Source organism: Alligator sinensis, unplaced genomic scaffold, assembly GCF_000455745.1.
Source record: "Alligator sinensis unplaced genomic scaffold, ASM45574v1 scaffold804_1, whole genome shotgun sequence".
Classification (NCBI taxonomy): Eukaryota; Metazoa; Chordata; order Crocodylia; family Alligatoridae; genus Alligator; species Alligator sinensis.
The window spans coordinates 415605-434125 of NW_005842868.1; the positions used below are offsets into that span (position 1 = coordinate 415605).

Below are 18521 nucleotides of genomic sequence, written 5' to 3' on the forward strand. Positions count from 1 at the left end.
GGCCTTAATTGATCATTCCACAGGATTTTAGATCACTAATGTCTTTTTTAACTCATGACATTTAACTTGCCATACGACAAGCTGCTTTAAAAAGGAACAGACGCAGCCAGCCTCCCAGACATCAAAGTGGAAAGCACAGAAGGCTGTTGTGCTGTCAAAAGCAATGGGACCATCCAGAACCTTTTGAAATGCCAGAAATAATTAAATGAAACCTCAGTGGGAGGAAAATGTATTCAAACTGGAAGAACTCCTACCAGACCAGTCATCTGTCAATTCTGCTCTGGTTTCTGTATCACACGTGTGTGTGAAGAACACCTGACTGTCTAACATTAAGGGCTTAATGAGCATGAATGATGACCTGCAAGTGACTTTGGTGAGAAGCAAGGAGCCATGCTGGATCTCACAAGAGAGCTGCCCAAAAGTGAGTAAGCCAGGTGCCAAAGGACAGATTTGTAGTAATTAGGGCTGAGTCAATTGTTTGGAAATAGAAAATCTGTGTGAAAATTCCTACAGAATTTGCCATATGGAGTAGTCTCCTCCCTCTGTGCTTGCAAACTACCCCATATGATTTAACAGAGGATCATACCACTACTGTGAACTCTACAGGATGTTTCAGAACACTCAGAGAGGCTTTTATTTTCTGTAGGATGCTACAGGATTTTCAGTGTAGTTTGTAATGTATCCCTATTGGTTTTATCCCTATCTGGTTAAGCAGAGCCTTTTTACTATACACAAGGCCTGTCTTCCTTTATGTATCCAATGGATATGAATTTCTTAGGTTTGACATGTCCTGAGGCCTGCTCAGCAAGGCTGAACTGCCAAAATAGCAGCTGGGAAGAGTCCATGTACTCCAAGGTGGTGTCTCTGAAGTGTAAGACATAAGAGCTTCAAGCACATAGGAGAAATAGTATTACCATATAATCATAGGCCCAGTGAGATAAGAGCTGGAAGGAGCCATCCCTCCATGCAGAACCATTCTCTGTATACATAGTAGTCTTACATGCTTTGCCTAATTTGTATGGGCTTCCCTTGATCCCTTGAAGGGTTTTTCATAATCTAATATGCCTTATGACTATGGAATAGTTCTTAGCAGCCAACCTTAATACCAATATTTATTTGGCCTAGCTTAATGTTGTTGTCCCCAGATTCTTTGCCCTAGCCCACCTCTAAACAGTTTCTCTCTCATTTTGGTGTTCCCTGGAAATGGTCCTCAAACTACTGCACTCATGGCCTCAGCAGTGTATCCTCTGATCTTTCCCTCGTCAGTCTAGTCCCTTGATCATTTTTGTTGCTCAACTCTGAATTCCCCCTGTTTTGTCCAAGTCTTTCTGCTGTGTCTCAATTTTCCCATTTTCCTCTGGATTGTATTTGCTGTATGAAGTGCAGTTTGTATGAAAGTTGCCATCTGAAATAAAGCCATATTAAGATGCATGTATAAATAATAAGAGTAATGCAAAAGCCATCTGCATCAATGCAAACTGATTATCATGTTCTATCATTCCTCTATGACATCTTCGTCAAGAGCTAGCCTTGGAGAACAGAATGCAGCCAGGCAGAACATTGACTTGGGTGGAGTATTTTGATCATCCGTCATAACAGATCCAATTTAACTTGTATTTTACCTGCATTGCAAGATGATATGCAGTGGGGTTTGTTACCTAGGGCCCTCTCTATACAGGTGAAATAAATGAGGTGGCTTATTGGTAAAGCACTATCCAATGTGAGCAAGTTCTTCAGAGGCTGGCTCTTAAACTGTTGGGTTTTTTGGTTTATATTTGCTTGTACCTTAGTAGATTATTCTTCCCTAACTGAAAATAGAAGTTAAATGGTAGAACTGGGCAAAATGTGTAGTGGAAAAGGTTTCTGTTGCCAAATTCCACTTCCTTAAAATGAAAATGTTTTGTGGGAACTTCCAATTTCAATAAACTTTTGGGGGAAAAAATTCAAATAAAACATATGAATGTTCTGCCTTCATTGATTCCATTGAATTCATTTAATGAATTATAAAAAAAAAATAGAAGCTGAAATTGAATAAAAAAGAAATGTTTTGATTTTAGCAGCATTTCCAAACTTTTTGTTTCATGTGAAAATTCCAAATTGTAGAACTTGAAAATTCAAATTCCCACACAATCATTTTAAAATTGCAGGTTAGTGCAGTGGGTCATTCTTGTTGCAGATGTGTTGGAGCTAAAGCACTGATTATATTGTATCGGTTAGTTCTCAGTGATTAATACACGTTACCAGTAATGTGTTGACTAGCCACTCTGACCTCCTTGAGTTTAAGCTGCGTAAGCCACTGAATGGAAGGCTTCCAGCAAAGCTAACCCATTGTTTTTTATAATTACCACTTCTCTACCTCCTGTCTGGTAGGATAGGGGAAAACTATGTAGAAGCTCTTAACCTCAAAAGGATGTACCTTCTCCAAAATAGACAATAAATCTACTGTTGTGCAAACAATGGATGCAACATCATGGGATTTACTTAGCATTGAGCTACATCCTTACTAACACTAAAAGAGAAATTGGTAATTAGTTGCACTGTTATGTTGAGTTTTTTAATGGGATTAGGTCATTACATTAGATCAGAGGCAGTCTGGAATTCAAGAGACCTGGATCCTCTTTTTTTGGTTCTACCATGTTGCCATCTCTTCGGTTCTCTCTGCCTGTTTCTTTATCTTGTGCTAAGACTCCTGCCCTTTGTAAAGTGGTCTGAGATCCTTAGGTAAAAGTTGAGCTACTATATTAAATATTACTGTGATGATGAAGTTGTTTTCTGGGTACAGGGGTGACATGCCTTGTGAGCTGGAAGAATTTTCCCTCCTACCCTAGAACATAAATAGTATATGGGATAGGGTAGCATGGAATGGGCAGGGGGTATTACTTGGGATCAGTTGGAGGTATTCCATACCAACAGATACCAATTGTAAGGTATCTTGAGTTCTTCCCCACCTACGTCTCTGCTTTGGGGTGTCATACCATTTTACATCCTTTCTGTTCTTTCCCATCTGTCAAAGAGAAGACTCACGTTTTTTCGTACACCTTGGTTTCAAGCACTGGCCAATCCACCAAACATACCACCCTGCTGGGCAGCTCTGCCGTCATTGAGTAGTAGCCTTGCGGGAATGCCAGCAGTAAAGCCAAGAACCAAATGATGCCAATGACCACCTTGGTGGCTGTGGCCGACAGCCTGGGTTGCAGTGGGTGGATAATAGCCATGTACCTGCAACAGAGAGAGAGAAAGAGAGAGGTCAGGGCTTTAAAAATGTAGAAACACCATGTGGAAATGAAAAGACCCAGGTTCTGCGCTTCTAATCAGTGGGTCAGTTAATACAGTAAAGAACTTCTCAATGAGAGCAAAGTGAGAACGCCCAGGCTCCTGTATGTTATAATAAACCCTGAAGTACTAAGCTGTTGAAACAGGCAGGGGGGTTGAGGTAGGCCCCAACACACAGCTTATATGCATGTTTTGTATCCTTATACACACAGCCCTATGGAGCAGTGTGATAGTAGACATCCTGACTTCTACAGTTAAGGATTTGGCTGCAGCAACTTGGTAGTTTCTCAGTTTAGCTATGACTGATTTTTTTCCAGTGTCTTTCTCAAACCCCTCTTTTAATAGCTTTTCCCATTTTGGGAAGGCTCTTTTGTTGACGCTTAGCCAGTTAAAATTCCTTTCTAGCTCTAGCTGGTTTAGGGACCGAAATGTGCTCTGCAGCAGGTCCGTGCAGAATTTGGGGTGAGGAATGAATGTGACAAAACAAGACTAGTTGTGGAATTGGAGAGGTGACATTTGTCAAACTTGGCACCCAGCACTACATCCAAGCACTGTTGAGGGACTTCTGTATGATAACCTCTTAATCCAGGTCCAGGTGGACAAGTACCCATATCATAAAATTTGGTCTTGACTGGCACTACTGGCCAAGTTCATCACACAGCTCAAACCACTGTGGCATCCACCCTCCCTGAAAGAGCAGTGGAAATAACAGTAATTGCAGCTGTACTTGGAAGGCAAGATCTCTGTTGCTCCCTGAGAACTTCTGAGATGTCCCTCAGAGCATGTAAGTAATAGTCACATGCTTTTACTTGGTGGATTCATGCTGTAGGCTTTTGTTGGAGGTGAACTAGTCTGACCCTGCTGCCTTTCATAGATTTCATAGACATTAGGGCTGGAAGGGACCTCAGAAGATCATCGAGTCCAGCCCCTTGCTCCAGGGACAGAAAGTCAGCTGGGGTCAAAGGGTCCCAGCAAGATAAACATCTGAATGTCTCTTAAAGGAGTCCAGAGTAGGTGCTTGCACCACCTCTGGAGGTAGTCTGTTCTAGGCCTTGGGGGCTCGGACAGGAAAGAACTTCTTCCTTATGTCCAGCCTGAAACGGTCTTGGAGGAGTTTGTGAACGTTTGACCTTGTCATCCTTTGGGGTGCTCTGGTGAACAGGCATTCCCCCAGATCCTGATGTAAACTTATCGGCAGCCACCAGGTCCCCCCTGAGCCTGCGCTTTTCCAGGCTGAAGAGTCCCATAGCTCTCAGCCTCTCTTCATAAGGCCTGTTCTCCTGCCCTCTGATCATGCGTGTGGCTCTCCTCTGGACTCTCTCAAGCTTCTCCACATCCTTTTTGAATTGTGGAGCCCAAAACTGGACACAGTACTCCAGCTGCGGCCTCACCAAGGCTGAGTACAAGGGGAGAATGATGTCCCGGGATTTGCTTGAGAAGCATCTATGGATGCAAGCCAGAGTTTTGCTTGCTTCATCAGCTGCGACATCACATTGGTGGCTTATCTTGTGGTGAATCATGACCCCCAAGTCCCTTTCGGCCATGGTGCTAGCAAGCGTAGCACTGCCGAGCCTATAAGCGTGCTGCAGGATTTTCTTCCGCAAGGTGGAGTACCTTGCTTGCATTTTTTGGTGTTGAACACCATCAGGTCTTCAGCCGCCCATTTTCTGAGTCTGTCTAAGTCAGCCTGGGTTACCATCCTGTCCTCAGGTGTGGACGCTTTACCCCAAAGTTTAGTGTCACTGGTGAACTTGGCCAGTCTGCTTCTGACACCAATGTCCACATCATTAATAAAGATGTTGAAAAGGATAGGCCCAAGGACAGAGCCTTGGGGGACCCCACTGGTCACGGAGTGCCATGATGATTTACTTCCATCGACTACCACTCTCTGGGTCTTATCTCGGAGCCAATTCCCCAGCCATCAGACTGTGATGCAGCCGAGGCCACACTTAGCCAATTTTTCCAAGGGATGATCATGGGACACCAGATCGAAGGCTTTTTTAAAATCAAGATATATGACGTCAATCTCTTCTCCCGTGTCCAGGTGATATGTCATCTGATCATAGAAGGAGATGAGATTGGTCAGGCAAGACCTACCTGCAACAAACCCATGCTGGCTATCCCTTGTCAAGAATGGTCTCTTTGATAATTTTTTCCAAGATCTTCCCCAGGATGAAGGTCAGGCTGATGGGCCTATAGTTCCCCAGATCTACTTTCTTCCCTTTCTTGAAGATAGGCACCCCATTGGCCTTCTTCCAATCTGCGGTCACTTCACCAGAGCACCAGGAGTTCTCAAAGATCTGTGCTAGGGGCTGGGCTATGATGCTCGCCAGCTCCTTGAGTACCCTGGGGTGTAAACCGTCAGGGCCAGCTGACTTGAAGGTGTCCAGCCTCTCAAGGTGTTACTTCACATGGTCTACACTGATGAAGGGTAACAATTCTCTCTCATCCTGGCCATCCCCTACCGTATTGAGCAGGACCATCCCTTGGGACTGGTGAAAAACCGATGCAAAATACCCGTTAAGCAGGTTGGTTTTTTCCTGGGCGTCGGTCGTCAGTTGTCCCATCTGGTTTAGCAGGGGTCCAATGTTACCCTTGCTTTTCCCCTGGCTCCCCACATATCTAAAAAAGGACTTTTTATTGTCTTTGATATATGTAGCCAGTTGGAATTCAGTTGCAGCCTTGGCTTTCCTGGTTTGCTCCCTGCAGGTCCAGACCAGTGCAGAGTACTTTTTCTTTGAGGTGGATCCAGTCCTCCATCCTTTATAGGTCTTTCTTTTTAGACGCAGGAGGTCCGCTAGTTCCTTGGAGAGCCAAGGGGGCTGCTGTGCCCTTTTGCTGCCTTTCCTCTGAGATGGGATAGACATTGCTTGTGCTTTCAGGATCGCTCCCTTGAGGAGCAACCACTCGTCCTGAACTCCCCTCCCCTTGGGGTTGTAGTCCCTTAGGGCCTTGCCGTCAAGCCTCTTGACCTTGTCAAAGTCAGCTTTCCTGAAGTCGAGGACTTCTGCACTGCTGACTGACTTGCATGCTTTATGGCAATGGTGAAGGTGTTCAGCTCATGGTTGCTGTCTCCCAGCTTCCCTTCGATCGTTAGGTTGCTGATAAAATCATCCCTTTTAGCCAGTACCAGGTCGAGCAGCACTTTGCCTCTTGTAAGTCCATAGACTTCTTGAGTCAGATAGAGCCTGTCCACGCACATGAGGAAGCTTTGCGACCGTTTGGATTTGGCCGAGCGCTCTTCCCACAAGATGTCTGGGTAGTTGACGTTTCCCGTGACAACCATGCACCGGGAGCGTGCAGCTTCAGCCAGTTCCCTGGCAAATTCCTGGTTGAGCTCTTGATCCTGGCTAGGAGGTCTGTAGTAGACTCCCACCATTGTGTCCCCTGTGCCTTGTTCACCATGGATTTTAACCCAGAGTGTCTCCAGTTATCCACCCTGGGTGCCAACGTCGGCTTGCAGGGACGCATAATTTTCCTTGACAGAGAGAGCTACACCTCCGCCTCTTTTATCTACATGATCTTTCTTTGTTTCGTCTTTAACTTCCTTTTCCCTTCATTAGTGTGTGTATATAATTGCACCCAGAATGGTTTACTCATTGGCGTTAATTCATATCCTGAATCAGTTCTTTAATTTTCTTGTTTTCTCAAGCCCAAGCCAAGCAGCAGCTGGTTCTTTCGCCATACAAAGAGAGAGGCTGTATTGAGTCTAATCCCACAGTATTAATTTGTAGAGTGGGACTGCCCTGCTGGACGAGCAATGTGTCTGTGTTTAGCATGCTGCTAAACTGCAAACAATTATTGCTTCAACTATCTGAATGGCTGACTCTGCCTCACTTAAATGCATAGTGGGTTTTTTTTAAATCTACATTACCACCTCTTTGCAGGTTGTAGACTCCGGTGGGGTGCTATTCTATGAGTCTAGTGTTTAGTTTTTCCTGGTGGTTGTTGTTTGGGTTCCTTTTGGTGTTTGTTTTTTTTTAATTCTTTTAGAATAAAGCCAAGGGGAGAATGGGAAAAACCTATACTTAAAATGGATTTTGTTTGCTTTATGAAAATAATTACAACAATAAATAATAAACTACTTCAATTGTAAAAAAGAAAGAACAGTCCTGCCTTGTGCAGGGGGTTGAATTAGGTGACCTCCTGAGGGCCCTTCCCAGCCCTTCTACTCCATAATTCAATCAATGTGAGATGAGGCTTGTCAGAGGCCAAGGATAAATAATGGGGAAGGAAAAATGACACTCCCCCTCACCCGGTCTCTGTAGCAGGAACAAATGTTGGTGCCTTGCAGGTTAGCTTCCACTTGGAAAAGAAGTCAGTGATGCAGAGTCTGGCTCTGCTGCAACAACTTGTTTATCATCACTGCACATGTCAGTTCTTGAGCAGAGATGGTCACAACTGCCTTCAGATAATCTCCTTTTCCACAATCTCGGCCAAAACGCCAGTTCCCAGGGAGCAACTTGGCCTCAAGAATTGATTCTCTTTAGAAATATTAAGCTTTGCTACTTGCCACGGCTCAACAGAAAAACCTTCCTTTACACAAGAAACAACATGGTTTTGCTCCCAAGACTGAATCCTGCACATACTCTAAGGCAGTGATTCTCAACTAGGGTGATATAGCACCCTGGGGTGTCTTGAGACCCTTGCAAGGGTGCCAGGTAGTGTCAGCACCATTAGAGGTGCAGGAGTGATTCGCAAGAGAAACCCAGAGATTTCAGATAGGAATCCAGAGTGTTACAAACATTCTCACCTGTTGTGGGCTTGCTGAGTTCTTTGCAACAGAAGAATTGCTCTGTTATTTTTCTGTAGTCAAAAATGAGTGAAAACCAAGAGCTGACCTTTTCCAAGGGTGCCTTGAGTCTAACAAAGAGTTCCTTGAGTCTAACAAGGAAGGTAATGATAAAAATGTTGTGTAATAGTTTATGCGTCTTTCTCCAATTCAGTTAGTCTACAAGGTGCAGCTCCACCCTGCTTTCAGTACTACATAGCGACTCCAGTATTACAATATAAAATATCATACAGATCTGCAGATGCTACAGGGGAAGTTGTAGAAAAAGAGTGCTGCACTGGCTTGGGCACAGGCTATATGATCTTTCCCAGATGCATTGAACAATGTAAAGCACCAGTTGATATGCAAAAGGGAAGGAAATGAGAGAGGAAAAGGGAACTTGATGGTTATGACACTGAACTGGGGTTTAGGGGTGCAAGGGTCCAAATTTCACTCCACCCAACCCTTGTGTGATCTTGGGGGTAATGCTTGGTCCAGGCTGGAACTCTTAGGCAAGACTTTAATACATTGGATTAAATTTAATGTGTTAAGTAGCCTGCCTTAACTATGACAGAAATGGAGGGTAAAGTTCACCCTTCTGACACCTGGCTTTCCAATGCTGTGCTCTCAGAAGCCTTAATTGGGCATGGCAAACCTTCACACTTGTGTCCCTTTCTTGGAAAAAGCACTCATCCCCTGGCCCAGTGAAATGTATCTCTTCATTGCAGTATGCATAGTGAGGCCTCCGTTCTCTCATATTTGGAAGTGGTCCTCAGAAAGGCACGTGAAGAGTAGTCACACCATCTGTGCAGCGCTGCGCCAGACTGCTGCTTCCAGCCTATTCACCTGCCCAGAACGTAGCTCTTATGCTATGAGAGCACCATCAGTTGTTTTTCCTGCTGCTCAGCTTGGACTTCTAAAACCTTTTCAGGGAAAACAGCAGGGAGAAACAGACTGTGTCCTCTGTGTTCCCGCCTGTGGGTTGTCTTGAACCTCTCTGGCTGGCTGGGAGCGCTGGGAGAGCAGGGTGTCCGAAAGAATTCAGGAGAAGCAGGATGACAAATATACCCCAGCAACGTCTCATCTGACCTTTGTCTTCTGTGAAGCAGAGGAAAGAGAAACTCTCTCCCTTGCCTCCCAGAAGCGAAACAGTTCCAAGGAAATGTGTCTGTTGTCATGGATGGGTGGCTCAGCTTTTGAGTCACAGACTTAGCCAAATTCCACTTTGTTTCGCTGCTGCTGTCTCAGTAGCTGCAAGGGAATCCCAGCAGTGGCACCGAGAGGAGAATTTGGCCCACTGTGTGCAAGGCTTCAGGGAAGCCCAGGGCATGGCTGGCTGCCTTCTCCTGCTGTCCTAGCTGTTTTAAAGCTGCAGCGTTTGTCTCTGCACCCCCAACTCCTTCCGGGGAGTTGGGAATGTGGTGCAGCTCAAGCTCCTTAGGTTTTCTTTTCCTTGGTTAGATTTTACTCCTGTCTCATGCATATTCCAGGTCCTGCATTGCTACACTGTCGTGATCAGCGAACTGTAGTGGTATCCATAAAACCCAGGTGTGCACCAGTCCCCCCCCCGACTGGGCACTGTACAAGAGCAGCAAAAGACAGCCCGTGCCGCACAGAGCTTACAGTCTCATTCATTCCCCTCTCCCTCTCTTGATGACTGGATGTCTCCCCTTGCAGAGCTCCTTGGCTACCTGCATGACAATGTATGCAACCTCCAAGACAGCCTAGTTTTTGGTCTATTTTTCCAGCATATGAAGGACCTGATACTGTGAGATGCACTTGTGTTATATGCTGACAGCCTTCCCCTCATAGTGCAGTTAGTGAGAACTGTGGGGACTCAGGTGCTTGCAGGCATGAGCGCTTAATACAGGGGTGGCCAGTGTGTTGCTTGAGTGGCACGGGCAGCCTCCGCATGAGACACGTAGCAGACTGGGGAGGGCGCAGTGGCAGATAGGGCAGGGAGCAGAAAGCCAAGCAGCAAATAGAGGCAAGGAAAAGGGGTCAGGTGGCACTTGGGGAGGACTCAGGATTAATTTGTGGCATGCTTGCCCAAAAATTTGGCCCCCACTAGCATAATACGAACATCTTGTTTTGTTTGAAACAGGTCAGGGGAGAGGAGGAGAGGTGAAGCATCCATTTGCAGAAGGGGAAACAGGGAAAGGGGTTTACATTGAAATTTTCTTCAGCAGCAGGTCCTGTAACAAAAAGGAGGGGCTCTTTGTCCTCAATTTCCCTCCTTTTCCATGTCGACTCCTAGCAGCCCAACAGGTAGCCGCTCCAGGGCCAACTCCCTGGAAACATCAGCAGCCTAATCCCAATGCTCCCAGCATGCAAATACTCCCATGCTCTCTGCTGCTAGATTCAGTTTTAGATTGACAGGAGTTTATTTTTCCCTTCTAAAATGCAAAGTAGGCAATGTATTTCCTTTCTGTGTGAGACTGACTCACAGCAATAGGAAAAATAGAGGTTTATGTGGAAACACGCAGGAGACATGTGTTGCCAGCTGTGTGCCTCAGCCCAACGGCACCAAGAAACCTTATCAGCACCTTGCAGTTAATCCAGACTGATAATTATCCCTCTAAAGCCTCTGTAGCCTGTGTGATGCCTGAATTCAAATCCAGCTACAAAGACTCAAGGCAACAGGGCTCCCAGCACTGCCCTGATGAGAATATTTGACCATCTAATGAATCTTGCTGTGTAGGAATTTTTTGGTGTACATGACCTGAATTTTCTGATTCTACCTCGTTATTCCAAAGTCCATTTCTAGGGGCTGGTCTAAAATGATTCCTCTTCCTTCTGGATGCCTTTCAAATCGGCAGCAGTGCTTCGATCCCTCCGTCCGCAACTAGCCAGGCTGTATTGCACTTTCTTCCTCCAAAGTCCAATCCTTAGACATGCCGCTTGAACACCCTGTGGCTCTGTTTGCCACAGGCCCATGACTCCAGGTGAGTTTAGCCGGCGCTACCTCAGCAAATTTGGCCCACGCTGTCCTAAAATGGAGGCATCCAAAATAATTGGCCACTTTGAAAAATTTGGTCCCCACCATCCAGTTTTCCACTGGGTTTAGGGAAAGGAGATTTTTCAAAACAGAAATGGCAGCAAAGGCACCCAGTTCCTCAGTGTGACCTGCAGGTCCTTCAGCATCACTGGTAAATTCAGTCTCCTGGGAATCAAAACTCATGGAAAAGGTGGTATTTTTTTTATTAGATATTTGCAAACAAATTACTGTATTTATTTGCAAGCTTTCGGACACACTGACCCTTCATCGGGCATAGGAGAGAGCAAAGATTGTGAAAGTTTTCCTAGGCAGAATGGGACTTTCCAAAGCATCTAGGAGTACATATTACTGTTAGCACAGGTCATGACAGCTGTGAGAATACTGTCACAGGTTTTCACACATGCCAGCAGACAGAGAAGAAACTCTCCAGGGACCTTGATTGCTCACAGATATTCATGCCCCTGCTGCCATATCTTCATTTCTAACATTGCTGGGGGCTGGGGCACATGACTTCTGAGGAGAGGATGGGGGAACTGGGCTTATTTAGTCTGGAGAAGAGAAGACTGAGAGGAGATTTGATAGCAGCCTTCAAATACCTGTAAGGTGGTGCCGAAGAGGATGAAGCTAGACTGGTCTCAATCCTGGCAGATGACAGAACAAGGAGCAAGGGTTTCAAGTTGCAGTAAGGGTTCCTATTAGGTTGGATATTAGGAGAAACTTTCTCACTAGGAGGGTAGTAAAACACTGGAACAAGTTACCCAGAAAGGTTGTGGACTCTCCATCCATAGCGGTTTTTAAGACCTGGCCAGACAAAGCCTTGGCTGGGATGATCTAGTTGGGGCTGGTCCTGCTTTGAGCAGGGGGTTGGACTAGCTGACCTCCTGAGGTCCCTTCCAACCCTCGTTTTCTATGATTCAGTGATTTCCCATGCTTGTTAGTCTGTAAGTATATGCTACAGTCATGCTTTTGTTCGGTTGCATGGGCGTACCTGAAATAATTTACCATCATGTATGTGTTTTTCTGGGTCCCGGAGACACATCAGAGCTTTCTACCCCTACTGCCCAAATTTTCATGCGACCCCCTTGATTTCCATGCCTTGGTTTCCCAAGCCCCAATATGAGACACCTTGAAGGGACCCCATTTTAGAGTGGATGCTCTGCATTTCTAAAAATCAGGCTTCTTTGCAACGTGTTGAGCTGGGTAGCCAGAAATTAAGAGCCTCAAAACTGCTAGTTGCCTTTGACATTGCAGCATCTTGTATCTAGCTGTGTGGCCCTCAGGCCAAACCTTTTCACTTAGACTCTTGCAGTTAGGTGTTGAAATGAAGTGACTTGACTCTCAGAAGCGCTGAGCACCCACAGGTTATCTTGGCTCTCACACAAGATAAGGATATTCAGCTTCTTCAGCGGTGATCTGCTTTCATTTAAGTATCTCACCACTGAGTTACAGTAAAGGTTTAACCCCCCCATACTTGAGAAATCTGGCTTGGAGTCTGAAATTTGGGATCTCCGTTCTTATTAACCACCCTCTGTTAATAGCAAAGAACTGTGTTTGAAGGATTTAAAGTCATGACCTTCAGAACATAATGCAAGCCCATTATCCGTGAGGCTTCATGCTTTCATTCATTAATAGTTGATTTACAATCAAATCTAACCACTTTTACATCTCAAATCTAATTTCTGGCATTGCACTCTAGAGAACTTTCCTCATCAGTTAAAGCACTCGGCAGCTGCAAAAGCCTTCCAGATGATGAAATGCACAAATAATTGTCATAATGATGAAATAAAACCCAGCTGAATAGCTTAGAGACCCTTTCAATTGCCATCGATTTGTCTACAGTGTTGTCTGCTCTAGCATTTGTGACAGAGACAAGACACTGAGACGAAGTGGGAAAGGCAGAGGGAAGGGGATGAGAGCTGCACAAGGAAAATGACTCAGAGGGAGGGAGACTGCAACAATACAACACGGGCATAATGAGGAGAAAATGATATTCAAAGGGGAGGTACTGCTGGGCAGCGAGTCCGGTGCTAGCCTGGAACCTGAGCGATTGAGGTTCAATTCTTCATAGAGCCAAAGACCATCTCCATGATTGGAAACTATTACATGTACTCTGAAGTCCCAGCTCCAAAAGTTTGTGGGAACCAGGGCCAAGTTCACGAAGGTATCTAGGTCCCTAAGGATGCAGATGCGTGTCATGGGATCTCTAAAAGTTGTTAAAGTGGGTAAGACTGCCAAAGGGTGTGCTTAGGCACAGTAGAAATTTCCATTAAGCATCTACCTTTATCTTTAGAGGCCTAAATACCTTTGAAAAACTGGCCCTAATTCTCATTTTCAATGTGATTGAGGAACCAGTGTCACTTACTAAATCTTGAAGAATTCATTGTCACATTCTCTGGCGTCCATCAGAAAAAAAAAAGAATAATAATCCTTCCTCCAGGTGGGTGTTGATTGGATAAATGCAATAAAAAGGTTCTGAGCTGCTAAGAGAACCATGATGGTGGAGGCCATAAAAGAGTTTGAGATATGTACAAGCATGTGTCAAGGATAATTATCCCATTATTTTTTATTGAACTCTCTTATAATTATTAAATAAGTGTATTGTTCTACAAGGACTAATTCTGTTGTTATAAAAAGTGCCTCTTTTTTTTCTTGCTTCTTGACATGAACAGTTGATGAGAAATACAAGTTGTTTTGGTTTGTTTTTCTTAAGTGTTGCCTCAGCTTCCTTAACACAGCGCTGAGGCTATCAACTCACTTGCCTTGATTAGATAAGAAGTGTCACTTCTGCAGCTGATCTTTCCATGCCTCTACCCCAGGCATGATGGCAAATTACAGAGAAGTACTCTAACATGTAATAGGCTGTGATCTGCTTCTGAAGGACCTGCTTTCTGGGAGAATTCGATATATCTGCTCAGCATTCCCTGTTCAGTCCCATAGTTGTAAGAGTCATTTCCATAGAAGCTTCTTGGATTTTCCATTTTCCTCCGCAGCGTCCCCTTGCTACGCTGTAGTAGAACTGGGGTTTTAGATCTCCTCTGTGCAGCTCTTTGCAATGCAGTGAATGAAGTGGCTTGGTGGGAACCAAAACTGTCTCTCCTTCTGGCCTAGGTTCCTCTTGAGCTTATTTAACTTCACTGATTTATCCCTGATTTATGCCAGGGGACATGGGAGGTGAATGACTGTTCTGTGTTTCTGTGTAGAAACAATTCCACAGGCCAATGTCTTACTGAATCTCCATTCCTGAAGCTCAGAAATGGCCATGAAGCAAAATCCCAAAGTAAAATCCCCTTCCTGGCCTTCTCCCCATATTATTGTCTGGAACCACATACTTTAATATAAGCCCTGCTCTCTCTGGTAGCTTCAAGATGTGCATGTCTGAACAGACGGGTCTGTCTTTCATTTGAGCTCTGCCTTTCATAGTGTCATTCACACTTAATTCTTTAACCCCCTTATCTGAACCAGCATTTAGGGATGACCCCGTCTGGTGACATTCGAGCTGTGTTGTTGCATGCCACCATAAAGAGCCTTCACTGAACCACATGCTGCTACAGCTAGACCACTTCCAGGCCCTGAGCTATTTAAAGCTAGCTCAGGGATTTGCACTGCAGTGGGTCTTGTAGTGTATACCGTGTCCCCACAGCAGTGGTTCTCAACCTTTTTAGACTCAACAAGGCCCACCTCATTAGACTCAAGGCCCCTCTTGGAAAAAGCCAGAAAAACAATCAAGCAATTAATCTGTTGCAAAGGACCTAAGAAGTCCACCACAGGTCAGAATGCTTTTAATGGGTTTATCTCGTGCATCATGGCTGCATGTCTAAGAGTGCTAATACTGTGTGGCACCCTGCGACACCCTTGAAAGGATCCCAAGGCACCCCGGTTGAGCACGATGGTTGAGAATCTCTGGTCTACAACATGCAGTGTAGCCACACTCTAAGTCTGGACCTTAGGGGATACTCCCAAGTTTTGGCAGCAACCCTTGCATCCAAATTCACAGCCTCTCGAGTTCCAGTAGCCTTCCACTTTGCCTGCAGATATAACAAGTAGAGGAAGGATTCTGCCACCAACCGGCTACTAGCTGAAGGTGCATAAAGACAGTCCCATGCCACCAGGTCCTTCTGTGCTCCTTCAGCCCAGCTCCTGAAGTCCATCTGCACTGAGTTTCCATGAATTGTACATGGTAGAGACAGCCTCAGACAGACGGGGGCTGGGAGTTAGATAGAGAGAACCACAAACTCTGCCTGTGTCCAGCAGCCTTCTTCTATGTATGCATAGCAAACCCAAACTCTTTCTTCTCCGCTCCAAAGGAGACAACCCAGTGCAAGAGCAATCCTGTGCATCCAATCTGTTGCCATGGTATGTGTTAATAGCTAGATACATATGGAGACTCACATAGCTCTTAGTTGCCAAGAGACAGCAATTCAACATAAACAAATCATGTGAGTGCAGATGGCAATTTCTGTTTTATTCCTGACTTTTTTTTTGGTGTTTACTTCTGACACATTGCAACTCCATTTTTCAAGGAATAACACTTGGGTCTGATTAGTATTTTCAAAATATTGTTTTCCTCAGAGTGTGTTAAATCTGAGTCTCCCCCAGACCTCTTTGCTCCAAGGGTGAGGCTGCAGTAAAGCTGGCAACTATCACATATAATTTCCAGTCCTGCAAAGCTGATAAATTTGTTCTGCTTTTCTATATCTATCCCTCTTCCAAGGTTTCCCTGGTTTGGGGTTTTTACTGAACTTAGCCTAAAACAAAAATATCTTCAAGGCAGGAAAATGCAAAGCAGAGTGCATCGTGCTCGGAGCAGTGAGTTAATATAGTCTATCCCCAACTCTCCTACCAACTGGCTCTGACTGGACCAGTCTGTAGCTTCGTTTGCCCATCTGTACAATGAGGATAACAGCACAGAAAGGGAGAATGGTAAAATCAGCTTGTTAATGTATATAAAATATCCTCAGAGCCTGGGACCAATAATGCCAAGTATTAATGCTGTCCTTACTGTTCAAATGTGGTATTTTAGAAGAAAGATTTCATGACTTGGATTTATAGCTGTGGTCTCTCAGCAAGAAGCAGCTCAGATCAGCTCCTCAGGGATGATTCTGTGTTAGACTGGGTCAGAAACTTGTGCTTCCAATTTGCACAAGGGGAGAAAAAAAGCATAGGCACAGTTTTCAAGAAAATGTCATAATCGCATTTTACAACCAGCTTTACTGTGTGTTAATCCTGAAGCATCCGCCCTTCCCCACCCCCTGGTTGGTTCTCGTTTGCTGCTTAATGCGTTGTACAAATAGTGAGTAAAGTAATTCTCATCAGCATTTCTGTTTCCTCCACAACATAAATGAACTCCCTCTTCTTCCCTTGCCTTGTCCAGCTTTGTGCTTTGTCTTCAAGCCATCTGGCTTTGTATTCACAGTTGCCTGAGCTCTCTGTTGCTGCAGTAACACATTAGCACCCTTGAATAACAATGCTTAGCACTTCTGTAGTGTCATTGGCAGACGGGCTTTGGAACAAATGTTAAGTTTCCAAGCATCTTTTGAGGTAGGTGCTGTTATGTCCATTTTACAGAACTCTGAGTCGAGGCTCAGTGAAATGGTGCAGATTATCCAGTGCCTTGCTTTTCTCAGGAAAAGCTGAGAATGAAAACTGGGACTCCCACCTCAGCAGCTTCTAGCTCTAATCACTGGACAGCACTTCTCCCCAAAGCAAGGCACAGAACCCAGGAGACCGAGCTCCCCATTGTATTCTAAATGTTAGACAATCCCTCTCCCTGATGAATGGATCACCCATGGGGGATGAGTGTCAAATGGCTACGGCTTATATGCAAGCATATGGCATAATCAAGACCCTGCCATGAAAAGCAGTGAGTGAGCATCTGACTTGAGGCTTGCTTGGAAGGGAAGTAGCTTTGTTTGATGCCCATGCCCCAGGTGCCAAACATAGGATGCATTTCCTTGTTCTTTGCTTTGCAAAGCCCCCAAAGCTTAAGTGTCATGACTGGCATGCCATAGACATGCAGAGACACTAAGGCAGGGCTATGCCAGGCAGGGAATGGTTCACACCCCATCCACAAAGTCAGTCTTTGGCTTCTACCAAGCCAGCCACCCCTGGCTTGGCCAAGACTAGCTGCTTCTGAGAAAGGAGGAGAAACTATGCAATAGGACATTTAAAATAATCTGCCCTAAAGTAAGAGAATTATATATTTTGTATATGCGTGTGTATTTGTATAATATATCTTTTCTCTGCATACATTTTATGATGTTTCTCTGGGATTACAAAGATGTTGGGGCAAGATATATTCCTAGAGGGAAAGCTCCCTTTTGATCGGTCGTTGGTTTGGTTTTTCTTGAGAAAAACATGACGCTTTACATTTATTTTCAGGCCCTGTCAATGTGAAACCATCTAATTGAAAGGGGAAAAGAGAAATCCTCAAGCCCTCTCTTCTTCCTAAAGATTAGATATAGAATAATAAAGGGCTGCAGAATATACAGGCACCAAATCAACGTCAGTAGTTTATTACTGAAAAAAACCCACTTCAGTTGTCAGTTGAAATTTTTTCTCCCCACCCAAAAAAAGAAAGAAAGGAGTTTGTTGCTTTTTTAACCACAAATTTCTATTCAAATGGAAATTAAATTTCAGAAGCATGAGACAGAATGCACCTCTGGTATGCATCAGGTGAGCGGATATTTGTAGACAGAGGTCTATTGCTGGAAGATGTAAGCAAGCAAGATCATTTAATAAAAATAGTCTTGTGGAGAAGGCAGCATCTGTGAAAAGAGCAAATAATGCTCCCCGCAATCACAGGAGGTCACAGCCCTTGCAGGAGGGCCAGGAGGTGCTCAACAGGGCTGTGCAAAGCTTTGGTAGCTGATTTGATTTGGAGGAGATTCAGCCTGATTCGGGGACTGAATCTCCAAATTCAGATTGAATCAGGAGATCAAGTAAAAACCCTGAATTGATTCGAAGCGTCTGAATCGATTTGGAAAAGCTTTGGAAAAAGATTTGGCCGATTCTCCCCTACCCTGGGGGTCTCCCCTACCCTGTGGTGCTCTCCCCTACCCTGGGGGTCTTCAAGAGGAGGTTGGATATGCATCCAGCTGGGGTCATCTAAACCCAGCCCTCTTTCCTGCCTATGCAGGGGGTCGGACTCAATGATCTATTGAGGTCCCTTCCGACCCTAGCATCTGTGAATCTATGAATCTATGATTCACAGATTCAGCCATAGACTAAACAGGCAGCTAAACAGCTGCCTCCAGCTGGTAAGTATGTTGGGGTTGGGGAAGCAGGGAGGGAGGGATTGGGGCTGGGACTGGGATCTGCTACCACCTGGAGCAAGCTGTACCTGCATCTCGCCCCCAGCCCCTGCACCAGCTGGGCAAGCAGCAGCAGGGCAGAGCCCCCGTGGCTCTCCCTGCTGGGACAGAGCCCGGCAGAGCTGAAGGTGCCACAGCAGAAGCCCCCATGGCTTCCCTGCCCAGCCCC

General features: G+C 45.1%; 1 protein-coding gene across 1 annotated transcript in view; it reads right to left on the reverse strand.

Moving 5' to 3' along the window:
- LOC102370992 (substance-P receptor) overlaps positions 1-18521 on the reverse strand; it is a 68085-nt gene that overhangs the window by 28439 nt on the left and 21125 nt on the right. Inside the window, exon 2 of the mRNA XM_006035705.3 lies at positions 3025-3219. Within this exon, the coding sequence (XP_006035767.1) occupies positions 3025-3219 (195 nt within the window). The remainder of the gene's footprint in view (positions 1-3024; positions 3220-18521) is intronic.